At 42.1% G+C, this 12,608-nt stretch overlaps 1 protein-coding gene across 26 annotated transcripts in view; it reads left to right on the forward strand.

Annotated features, from left to right (window-relative positions):
• ACBD6 (acyl-CoA binding domain containing 6) overlaps positions 1-12,608 on the forward strand; it is an 89,835-nt gene that overhangs the window by 3,368 nt on the left and 73,859 nt on the right. For 23 of the 26 annotated variants that reach the window (XR_012674562.1, XM_075156823.1, XM_075156808.1 and 20 more), the window contains exons 2-3: positions 3,737-3,801; positions 4,325-4,421. Coding sequence is in view for 25 of the 26 variants with exons in the window: in XM_075156823.1 (XP_075012924.1) it covers positions 3,737-3,801; positions 4,325-4,421 (162 nt within the window). In the remaining variant the exon portion in view is untranslated. Of the gene's footprint in view, positions 1-3,736; positions 3,802-4,324; positions 4,422-4,573; positions 5,866-8,966; positions 9,070-10,080; positions 10,193-12,608 lie in introns of those variants that run through there. The other 3 variants (XM_075156813.1, XM_075156814.1, XM_075156824.1) reach the window with 2 other exon arrangements.

Consider the following 12,608-nt stretch of genomic DNA (forward strand, 5'->3'; position numbering starts at 1 on the left):
AGGGGAGGGAGTCCAGAACTTGCTGGAAATGATCGGACTGAAAAAAACCTGCCCTGCCATGAGGATGTGCCAGTTCCTAAGTAAATGCTGAGAGGTACAGGCAAGCGGGAAATCCAGTGCCATTGGCAAAACGGGGCTTATGCTGTCTCTGAGTGTAGGCTCAAGAATATAATCCCATTTTTGCATGATGTCTTTCAAATATCGTAGAACATGATGTCACTGATCTGCCCTGAACACGAGAGTTTCTGCCTGCAGCTTCCTGTGGCACGGAGCGGTGCGATGGCGCTGACTCGGTGTTACCAACGTCACGCTCCTGTCTCTCTGGGACATACAGCCCCTTGGTCGTCAGGGCCAGGAGCCCTTGCCTTCTGTGGTTGACGTTTGCTTGTTCTTCCTTAGGCGCACTTTCAGTCAGTTGAGTACAGGGCTTTCTCGTGGGTTGGGGCAGGTAGATGGGGCAGAGCTTTGGGCAGGAACAGGCAGGAATTCCTGTCTTGCCAAAGAAATTCAGCTGACTTGGCCTGTGTACAGTTAGAGCTTAGTCCTGCTGTCCATAGAGGTGAGTTCTGTTCTTGTTACTACTCCACAGAGAGTCTGCAGATGTGATTCACTTTACAAGATTTACAGTCAGGTAAGAATATTTGGCTGGAACTCCCTGCTGTATAAATGTACTCGTTGAAAAATTAGCAAAGAGCCATTGTACCACCACCAATGGGGGGGGGAGGGCGGGACAATCAGTTGTGAAGTAATGTGTAAGGAGAATCTCAAGGTTTCTCACAGTCTGGACCAGCAGCTGAAGTTGTATGGGGATGGTATGCAGCGCTAACACGTCTCTGAGCTTCTGTCTATCCGAGCACTCTTCTGAATGTTGTGACCTTCAGCTCTCAGGTGAAGGCTTCATCCAAGGTTTCTAAATTTCCATTTTGGCCACAAATGGAGACGTCTGCAGACATTTCCCATTTGGAGCTGCCTGGGACATCTTTGTACGATTCATGAGTATAATGCCTGCAGGCAACTCTGCATGCAGAAGCAATGCTAGGAAAGTATTTAATGCATTCTGGCTGTCTTTTTTTAATGCAGCTGATGAACTGTAAATGAGGAGAGCTAAGCATCAAGTGACCAGTCAGCCCCCTGGAGACCATCAGTAATTATTCTGTGGACACAGAATGAGAAACTCTGACTTGAAATACTAATATGGGCTCTTGTCTTTCTGCTGGTTGTGGAGAAAAACAGATTTTGAGGCCCTATAGGGGAGTAGCAGGAGGGCAGAATCCTTCACAAAATTCGTCTCCCCCGCCAGTGTTTGCCATGAATTCGCACTGGCATATTTAGCTAAAACTCCCCTTCCTCAGCTCTCAGGCTTGGGTCCCCTCTAATGTTAGATTCCTGGTTGGTTTCTGATGCATTATGGAGTCTTGCAGCAAAAAGAGGGAAGCCAAAACCTTTATTTTCTTCTTTCCAACAAACCCATTGCGAGCCTTTTTAATATATCTTAAAATAGCAAACAGGGCACAAGAGCAATTTTTTCCCCTTTTAATGGATAAAATTTAACTACTGTTCTTTGATTTGTATTACTATCGATGTTACTAACAGTCTTTCCCAATTCTGGAACAGCCTTTGAATGCCAAATCTAAAGAGAGAAAACTGCTGTTGTGTTTTGATGATGGTAGTGGAAAATTAATATTAAAACAGATGAGATGTTTTTATCCAACTTGGCCAATTTTTGCAGGTTAGATGTTGAACTAAAGAATTGCCAAGCAGGCATTTTCCGTACAGATAATGAATTTGCATTTTATTTCCATGTTTGTTTTGTTTTTTAAAACAAGTGGTCCACTCTGAGCACAGGGGAAAACCTTTACAGTACAACATGACTCCTGACTGATTTATAGGACTTAACTGTTTCTAGCTCTTTCTCCTATTTCTCCATGCAATGCGATATGTTGTTTTAAAGGTCAGCTAAGATGTTCTAATTTGAATGAATTGCTCACTGGGAGACAGTCAGATGTACAGAAAATTAATTTCAGTTACAGTCACTCATATCCTCTAACACTTTAAATGAAAACATAGTGTAACTAATAAATATCTCTCAGCATGGGCATGCTCTCTTTAAAGCCTGATGAATGATTCCATCCTCAGCATAAAATCCCCATCCTGTTAAGGTGAAGAATTGTTAGTTGATTTAAGCACTTCACCTGCCTGAACACTTGAGCATATTTCATAAAACATTTGATGAATGCAGTTTAGTTTTGCTTGGCTAACAAAATGTTCAGCCTTTGCCCACCTCCAGAACATACCTGCGTTCCTGCCCCTGTTTAAATACCCCGTCCATGCTGGGCTTTCTCTGCGCTGGGCTGTGCCCTGCGTTAGGGGGACTTGCTGTGATAACTGCTTCCCAGGGGCTGTTGCATTTGGAGCTGTGGTTCTGCTTTGGCTTCTACAGTCTTTCATCATGGGATATATAGCACTTTCATTTAAAAAAAAGTAAATGAACACCCCCCCCCCCCCAAACCAAAAAAACTCCATGTTTTGTGTAAATTCATTCCCTGTCACAACAATATTTTCATTTCAGTTAGATTCATTTTACCAGTGACACCTGTGTGCAAGGGGCTTTATTTTCTATGAGAAAGGGGCATTGATAACAGCCAGATCTGGTGGGTCCTGACCCATGTTCCCTGGCTCTTCCAGGCAGGGACAGAGGCACAGTCACTTAGACATTCTCCTGAGCTGACTTCAAGAAAATATCTCTGTTCCCCAAATCTCAACCTGCTAATTACTCTGTTCTTGAGGCAATTGTCAGCGCTGGCCTCACGGCAGGAGCGGGGTTGTGCCTTTGGAGCCCTGGGCAGGCGTAGCCTCTGTCAGTCCTCTGTCTTCCTCTTTGGGGGTGAGCTTACAGAGGAGATGTGGCTGCTAGACTTCCCTGCAGTGAGAGGAAGGGCTTTGTATTTGTCCCAGCAGCACACACCCTATGGAAAACTGCCTGAATCCCACTGGCACCAAGTCCATTTTATGCTGGCTATAAGATTTTTTTTCCATACATCCATCCAGCAGTTCTGGCTTGTTCCATTACTTCCTTGTGTTTCTTATTTCTCTCCACCCCCTCCACCCCATTTTAATTTCTGGCTTGCTTCTGACAGACTGGTTCATCTCCGGCACTCAGGCCTTGACTTGTCTCTCACGCAGTGCCTCCTATGCAGCCAGATGCCTCGGAGCAAATTCAGAAGCTGCTTGGCATTCCTTTGCTCTGAGTTTGTGCCCTTGCCTTCCAGAGGACCTTGAAAATAATTAAGCAAAGTCTGTTTACTTGAGCTTTGTGCGGAAGCAGATGAATTTCAGCTTTAATGAATGATCATCTCTGTAGAAACCCTAATCAACAGAATTTTTCTTGATACTGGTGGAGGATGAGGCATTTGGCTGGGTAATAAACATAACATTAAGTGAGAAATCACTTGCTGGTTATCCCTGTTGGGTAATGCGTGCAAAAGAAATGAGCTGCATAACAAAATTGCTTCCCTTGCATCACGCAAAGAAAACACAGGGATGCAGAGGTGCTAATAACTGCGAGAGCGCTAAAATGAGGGGAAGATGGGGTTGAGTTGTGTCAGTTCTTTCCCTCAAAAGCCTTTCCTCTGGCACAAGAACAAAATTACCCTGAAACCATCAGAATCCAGTATTCCCTTATGCAAGTCCCCTTCCCTTTGCTTTGTTCTAACAGAAAGAAATTTCTTTTCTTTAGGTGAAATTTGGAACCTGTAACACTCCTAAGCCAAGCTTCTTTGATTTTGAGGGAAAGCAGAAATGGTAAGAGAAAATCCTTGTAATTCCTAGCAATTTCTGGCTCTACTTTTTGTTGCATCTTGTCTCATCTGTTGACAGATTATGGACCTAGAGGATGTCAACCCTGAGAGTCTGCCATTGAACTGGCTTTAAAATCCTGTGTGTACTAGGGAAATGTTTGCTGCTGATGCAAACATGAAATACCAGACTCCTGTGTTTACCTTGTTCATCCAGAATTAGCCTGCATACAAGAAAAGTTTTTTTGAAAATAGCTACAGCTTTACAAACAGCTTTACTTCGTGAACACAAACTATGTTCCAGCCTGGATCAGGATCCCCTGAAAGATCCTTTCACAGCAGAGTGCTGCACTGACAGTGGCCATTCATGGCCTCAGAGAAAAGTTGACCATTTCAAACTGAATGAAAGATGGCTTTGCCCCCCCTGAAAGTATTTAGATGAATCTGTTCACTGTGTTCCACTGATGACACTATAAAAACACATTGTGCTGTCTCCGAGTGGCTCGCTGATGTGTTACTCTCTCTCCTAGGGAGGCTTGGAAGGCCCTGGGAGACACCAGCCCTCATCAAGCTATGCAGGAGTATGTTGCTACGGTGAAAAAACTGGACCCCAGTTGGAATCCACAGGTAGGAAGCATCAAAATATTGTTCAGAAAACAAACTAGCATTTGTCTTTGTAAAGCTGACAATGGTTCAACTTCACACAGATTTTAATTGCTGCATGGCAAACTTCACTTTGACCAGATTAAAGTCTAAATTCATTTTTAAAACTCTCCTTTTGTTATGACTGAAACATGAAGAACCATCTCTTTCATTCATAATTATCTTCATTACAGTGAGCGCATGCACAGGGTTGGTTTGGCTATCGTGATCTAATTTATTTTGCTTTTATTGGTTCATGCTGTATTTAGCATGTAAAGATACTTTTTATCCTTTTCTCATCTTTCTCTTTTCAACTACTATTTAAATGTTGATCAATACAAAGTAATCTCCATGAAAGTGACATGAACTGAATGATCAATTCTAAAAATGTTTCCTTTTTGTTTCGATGCAGCAAATTACCAAATCTGATTATGATTAGGTCCTCCAACATAACAAGTGTACTTGTAAGTCCTGTATGTGTGTGTTACAGGGAGACTGTACTGTCATTTTAATTAATCTGTCTTTCATCTACCAGGTTTATTACTTGATTGAATATTTAAGGATATCTCCCCGTTTATAGACTGATTTTTATCCAATTTTTAAAGAGGATTGCTCTTTAGAAAAAGTATTGCCTTTGATTGGAGATAGAGTGGAGATATTTCACTAATAGCAAGATGCTGAAGGCATGGTAATTTCTTTTCACAGTAGGAAATTGATTCTTTTTTGGTCCTGCGCTTTGGAAGCAAAATCTTATGTGAGCACAAGCCTATGAATCAAGAATTTGATTCTCAGTTGTCTTCAGATGCTGTTCTGGAGACTTAAGAGTAATTGTTTTTTCTTCACTAGTTCATGTTTCATGGCGTTGATCCTGTTTTTGCAGCAAAGAAATATCGTCGTTTAGAGGAAACACTTTTTAATGCCCTTAGGAAATATAGTTTTATATGCTGTGCAGTGCAGTTAGCAATGTGTGGTGAAGTGCAGTTAGCAAAAGCTAGCTGCATGCTGTGTAAATTCTTCTTCAATCTAAAATTCTCATACAGAAATAAAATAATGTAAAAGGAATCCATGTACCATCCTGAATGAAGAAAGTGTCTAGCAGTGTAAAGTGAAACATATGAATATTCATTAAACAATGAAAAAAAAAAAACAACAAACCCCAAAACACCCAACACTTTCCTGAATTTTTATGGGTAGAGCTTCTGTTCATAAAAAAAATTCTCGTGCATGGTGACAAGCTTAGCTTTGGGTACTCCCTTCACTTTCTTGCCTCAGAGAAATTGTCACAGGTGCGCCTTCAGGTTACAAAGCTGTCAGCTAGGAAAGTGGAATAATCTGTTAGTTTTAAAAAAAAAAGAAAAAAGTTTTTTAGAGAAGCCATATAGTGAACAACGAATGGTTTGCAGTGCTGCTCCTCCCCTCTTCCCCTAAGGTGAGGAATGCATGTGAGCATGTTTCTTCCCATTGCTGTCCTTGCATAAGCCTGGCCCCAGGACTCAGGAGAAACTAGGCTGTGCTGGCTAATGCTGTTGCACCAGTGTGTTTGCTCATTCATGTGTTGCTCCGTCCTCCCTTTTTGAATAGTTGATGCAAGAAGTGAGGGCTTGCAGGAGGAGAGTAATGCTGGAGCTTGAACAGAAGTTTCTGTGAAGATGGCAGGGCTGAGTTGTCAGAGAGGTTTAAAGAAATGCGATTTTCTTTCTTCACATGCTTTTGTTGCAGTGTTTAAATAGCTGTGCTTCTCTCACTCATGTAACTATGCATACATTTCTTGACTTTTTGATGTCAATGATTTTTTTCCTCTGTGTGGTCTCAGGGCATGGAACTATAGCGCTGAGGCAAATCTGTAGGGCGTTACCTGGTTTACTGTCCCTGCACAGGTGCAGCATCTCTTGTCCTGACTCTTTCCTTTTCCTGTGCCTTGCCTATGACTGAGCTAGAAACCTGTTAAGAGATCTGAGCGCTTTACATTGAAGGAATATGCTCAAGTGCAGAAAGGCCTAGCAGAGGAAGTTACATTAGCAGAGAACGTAATTTAAAAGTTAGCATGAAAGTACAGGGGACATTGCTTTCTTTAAAAGAAGTCACCTGTCCTTCCTACTACATCTTCCTTTCATTTCCACTTTTATACGATCAAAATGCTCTCAGGAGTCCTCTCGCGCTGATCTGGCTCATGCTGCTCTGTACTCTTTTTTTTTTCCCGCTACCAAATCCACCTTCTGGAGCCACGAGAGGGAGCTCTGTTCTTTAAAATGATGGAGATGCATGTGTCAGGGGATGGAGATGAAATAGCTATTTTAGTCTTCAAATTTCAAATTGGATTTATAGAAGAGATCTGTGGGTACATTACAAGGTGCTTCATCACTGTCATTGTGTCTCCTTTACATGCTCATCTGCTGGATTCCTTTGAATTTTTCTTACGTTCAGTAGATCATGAATGAAATACTCCTAGTATTTGGTTAAAAGCAATATAAAGCGCTTGGTACAAATTTGAAAAGTTCAGCTTTCAGATCATTGTGAATCATAAGTAGTAATTACAGTACAAGTGTGTTGAATTTCTCATTGTGCGGCTTCATGAATTTTGCTATTGTAAAGCTTTCTCAATATTACCTACATATTTTCTCTTCAACAGTTCATCTCATCCCTTAAAGTTGTTCTTCTGTGTTATCTTAAATCCTCCTCAGTCTCTTGTTTCATATATTTGCAAAGAGTTTTTAATGTCTTGATCCTTTAGTACTAAATATGCAAAATTTAAGACTTAGAAACACCTTATCTTTCTCATAGGTTCATTTTTTCCCAGCAGATTTGCTGCTGTTCTGCAGCTTTCAGGCTGTCAGTATCTTTCTTAGTAAGTAGAATGGAACTAAATGCAGTATTTCTTACGCAGTCCAAATAGATCCACTTCTTCATTCCTTTTTCTTCATTCCTTGATTCTTCATTGATTCATTCTTTCATATTGACCTTGCAGTTTCTGTATTAGTACATTTTCAGTATCAGACTGTAATTGCTATGATTTAGTAATCTTTGCTTGTTTTGGGTGGAAAAAAAACCAAAGTAAAAGCATTCTGATGCAGTAGGAGCACCCTGAATTTGTGTTCAGAAGCAATGAGAACACCAGTAGCAGCCAAAATCTGACCTGCTGCTTCCTACTCCTGCATGGAGTTTGGAGTAGCTGCAGTTTATTAGGAGACAACTGAACGTGGAGAGGCAGTGGCACAGCTGCTCTCTGCTCTGTGAAGCTGGTGTGCCACTTTTGACAGTAGAGGCACATCTGTTGGCTCGTCTCCATGGCTAACTCCAATGTGTTTTAGTTTCTTCTTCGCCCTTGCTGCTAGCAGGTTGTCTGATAGTCATGCCTACTTTTTTCTTTCAGAGCTTTGTCTAAAACCTCGAAAGAAATGATCATACTGCATTTATTTACAGCAATTTTGTTTGCTAGGAAATCTTTAAAAGAGCAGATAACCTAAAGGATATTGAGGTGAGATCCGCTGTCTTTACATCTCATGAAGCTGCAGGAATCTCCTTGCTGTATTTATCTTGAACCCAGAAGTCTGGAACCAACAATCACAATTGCCTTTCTGGATGCTTTACGGTTAGGTCTTCCTACGTTGGCAGGGGTCTTACTGTGTTTTGTGTTGTAGGTTGTTTTGTTCCTTTTCCTAAGAACAGCTGTTAGTAGGAGGTCAGGACTGTGCCGTGCTTGTCTCCATTCTCCTCTTGATGCAGTCTTCCTTCGTCATCTTCTACCTTTTAGCACATCTTTTGTTTCTTGTTCTTTCTTGTGAGTCATTCCTTTCAGTCTGAAGTTCCAGGCAGTGGAAAGGTAATTGCTTGGACCAGCTCAGCTCTATTTGCATATTTCAGAGACATCACCTGTCCTTCAAGTCTATTCACTCTTCCTCCAGAACAGAGAATAATTTATGAAGCAATTCTTTTGTATTCTCTATACTTAAACAGAAATGTTTCATGCCGTCAACACCTCCCGCTGCTTTGGGTCCCTTAGAGAGGTATACGTGTCCCAGCTGCTTCGCTTCTCCTACGTTCACCTGTCCTCTTCCTGCTTTACTGGCAGCAAATGAGATGTTGCTTTCGGTGGCTTTTGCTGATGTGCGTGTGCGAGTTTGGCGATGATATTCATCTGCTCGCCCTGCCAGCCACCTGCAGCTTATTGCCTACGCGTGCTCATCCCTCTGACCCCTCTCTTCCGCTCTGGCTCTGCGGTACCCGCGGTTGTGGTGCTATCCTGCAGGCTCAGCAGTGGGCTTGGTGATTTAGGGAGGTTCGCCTTCGCAAGCTGGTTGTCTTGCATCTTTACGCAATAACTTTGTTCTCGTGTACATCACTGTCTCTATTGTATAATTGGGCACTTCCAGTACTTGCAGTTTTTGAGACAGTCTTAGTGGCTGTATTTCCATTCCCCCACACGCTCTAAAATTCTAATCTCTGTCATGTATTTGATACTACAAATCCCCATTGGCTTTAAGCATCCAGACTTTTCAAACCTCGGATTGACGTGGGAGTTTGTGTCCGCAGGCACTGACCATCCGGAGGCGGGAGCGGGACAGCACCTCTTTTGCTCAGCAGCATTGTACACATCTCTTCAACTGAGTTCATGTCGCAAGGGACGTGGGTGGAGGTGTGTACGCGACACTGCAGTGAGGCGGTTAGGAGCTGTTATTGATTGTTTCTTGTAACAAGACGGTTATATGGCACAGTTTAAATAATAAAAATAAATAATAAAAAAAGCATCCAGATTTGCTCATCAGTTTTAGCCTTCCATTTGCTGATTGCAGTTTTGGCATCTCTTGATTCTAAATATTTCCTTTTCCTATTTCTTATATTGCACGTTTACCAGTTCCAATCTCAACAGCTTGTCACGCTACTAATTTCAGTGGCATTCTTCCCCAAACACTTAGAGGCTTTCTTTCTATTTGCTTTGACTGCTGAAAACTCGCAGGAGGGCTTAATGATTTTCTATTTCTATATTAAAAAAAAAAAAAAAATTGGCATTTTAACTTGTTTGACTCGACTTCACCAGTAATGCACTTAGTAAGATTTCTGCTGTGTAATGAGGAAAGTTGCTTATTAGGAATCTGAAGAGCAGAGACATATCTCTAAGGCAAAGCAGGAAGAAAGCTTGAGTTCAAAGAAAGTAGACATTCACCAAACATCTTTTTAAGCTCTTAAAGGTTTGAAATTCCAGTGCTAATGTTTGCAGGGGAGAAAGCTGCCCGTGTTTTTTCTGTGCCTTGTTTGAGTAGAGGAGGATTTATTTCTCTGTACTCTGGACCAAGTAGTCAATAGGAGTAAAATACCTCTATTGCTGTGTTGGTGCGGGAGCACCGAGTCGCGGTGTTTGGAGGAGCCGGGAGAGGACCCCTGGGGAATAGAGTCAGTCTCATGAAAAAGAAGATAAACTTCAGGGTGAATAAAACAGCAAATGCACTATTGCTGCCGGCTCAGAGCAGTCCAGTAAGCTGGAAGACCTGCAGGAATAAAGCAAATTGATTTGTCCAGCGGCCAGTGGGTGTTTTTGCAGGAATACTGCAGGGGGCAATATTTGATAAGGTGGGTGGCCAGTTACCCTATGCACAGGGCTGGGCTCCATCCCCCCTTCTTTCTGTTGAAATAACTTTTCTTTATCACATTTAAATGCAACAAGCAAGTTGAAACTAAAACGTGGAAAAGAGAATTTGCAATTCGAGGATACAGTGAAAAGCAGGAGGAACAATTTCCAGATTTGCAGAGGAGCTGAGTTTGTATGTATGCTTTTTGTAGGTTGCACCAGGTCTTACTGAAATATTTTAACGATTGATTTAAGTTGATGAGCCTCTTGTATTTAAGTAGGATCTCCAAGGCAACTTCTAATTTCTGTAGTGACTCAAATACAAACTCTGTATCTAATGATGTTAAAACAGGAAATCCAAACGTGAATTTTTCTTAAATTTGGACTCATTGCTCAATTCTGGCCTGTTCATGTCTGGAGCAAGAAGCTTTGCTCTTTTGCCGTACACAGGTTTTATGTTTGGTCAACTTCTAAGAATTACATTAGTGAATGGTAAATCATATTGTAGTTTCAGGCTGAAATCTGTGGATTTCTTGGTTAGTATTGCAGGTCGATGGAATTTCTTCTAGAAATTAAGAAATGCATTAGAAAAACTGTCGTCTGTAAACAAAATGAGTGCACCCATCATGTTTTCCTGTTTTGTCTATCAGTCAAACAGATGTCTCCCTTGGTAATCTGTCCAAGCAGCCACCGTTTGTGGTTGGGAAAGAGCAGCAGAGTGGTGTGGGCAGGATTACAAGGGGGATGGGAAGAGCAGGAAGGGAAAAGACCTGTTTGGATCTCTGCCTGTCACCCGCAGCAGCGTATTCAGGTACCTGCTGTGCAGTTAGTTTGGGTAAATGTCTCAATTTATGGCTTGCTATACTGCAAGGTCAAAAACTTTGAAAATAGTGACTTTATTTCTTTTGTAGTATGAAGGCAATTTAATTGCATCGTGTAAAGTGGGGACTAATCGAATTATGGCTGTGCCTTAAAGCTTGCCTTCCTGTGCCGTGCTAATGCAGCACGCTGGGGAGAGGAGCCTTCTGTGTTCCTGCGAGCGACGCAGCGGTGCTGCCAGCGTCTTTGCTCTTCACTGCTCCCGTTTCTGGGTTTGTATAGATCCTTGGGTGTCAGTTCACCCTTAGTGAACTTCATGTTTGACTTTTTGTTTTTTACCCAAATGTTAGTAATTGTAGTTAAGAATAAAAATTGTAACAAAATGCAGAAAACAAACTGCACTGTTTGCTATATATATTTTGAAAGCTCTTATTCCTGTGGATGACCACATTGGAAGAAGGAAATCACTGAGATAATTCATAAACTCTAATCAGGCCCTTTAAAAAAAAAAAAAAACAAACACCAAAACCAACAACAAACAAAAACCCAGCAAGCCTGTATTTTTTTAATTCTTTTAACAGAAAAGGAAGCACTAGAAAATAAGAACAAAACCAAAAAAAAACTGATCCACCCCAGGCTTCTGGCTCTGGGGCATGTAAGACTGCAATGTCCTGTGGGTTTAGGCAAACTGCAGAGCAGGGGTTTTTTTGTGCACCACATTGGGGTGTGTGACAGTTTGGTATACGTCCTGGGGGGGGGTTAGATCTTAACAGGCAGAGGGGTTCTTCTGCCCTGCTGCTTTTTGCCGGCTGTGTGAGGGACAGTCTCTAGCATGCCAGCGGAGTTAGTGGTAGATGCAGCCTTCCTGTGGGAGGGAGTAATCTCTGCCGTGCGTGGCGAACGAAAGCTCGCAGTTTGCGCACACCTTAGTCATACATGCGAGACTACAGGCAGAGTGACCCACCTTGTTTTATCCGAGTTGGAAAAATGGCAGTTTATTAGCTATGCAAGTTAGGCCTTGAGTGTTTTGCTTTTGGAACGTGCTTTCAGAACCAATCTTTCTTAGTAGCAAGGGGATGTTTTCTTGTTCCTGTTGTGTAAGACAATAAAATATCACACTACAAACATGAACTAAATTTCCCCTTTCTTCTGCAATAAAGGTAGATAGTGTTCCATCCTTTGCTTCTCTGTATCATCTCATGAGGAAGGTGTGCTGATGCTTTCAGTATTTGATATAGGTCTTACTCATAAACAAAGCTGTCCATAGGTTATTTGCTACCTTTCTGTCCCTGTCTTTGCACATGTAACTGTTGATCAATTTTATTCCATGCAAGATAGCTCAACTCTGGCACACCAAGTAGGAGGTAGTGTGTTGCCTACCTGCTTTGTTATATAGACTGCTATGCTCCGAGCAGCAAATCAAATTCAGTTTCCTATTTATACTTAGTGTTTTTAAAAGCAGCACAGGCTCACGGGCAGTGCAAGTCCTCACTCAGTACTGCGAAGATAACACTGCCATCCCTTGGCTGCTGTTTAAATGAGGGAGCGGATTCATAAAATAGTACGTGTGACTTCTGTTTGTAACGATGACAGCGTCGATGGGAGCTGGCGGTTGTTTGCCATGAACCCGTGGCCCGAGGATGGAGTTGTCGGAGATGTCCTGAGGCTGCTTTGTTCTAGCAAGTAACTTGCATCCCAGGCGTTGGTGCTGTGCTGGTGGGGCTGTCAGCCGCGGTGGTCTGGGATTTTGCCTGTGGACAAGCGTGATAAATGATAGGGCTTTTTCTCCT

The sequence above is a fragment of the Calonectris borealis genome, chromosome 8 (assembly GCF_964195595.1).
Source record: "Calonectris borealis chromosome 8, bCalBor7.hap1.2, whole genome shotgun sequence".
In the NCBI taxonomy this organism is placed as follows: Eukaryota; Metazoa; Chordata; class Aves; order Procellariiformes; family Procellariidae; genus Calonectris; species Calonectris borealis.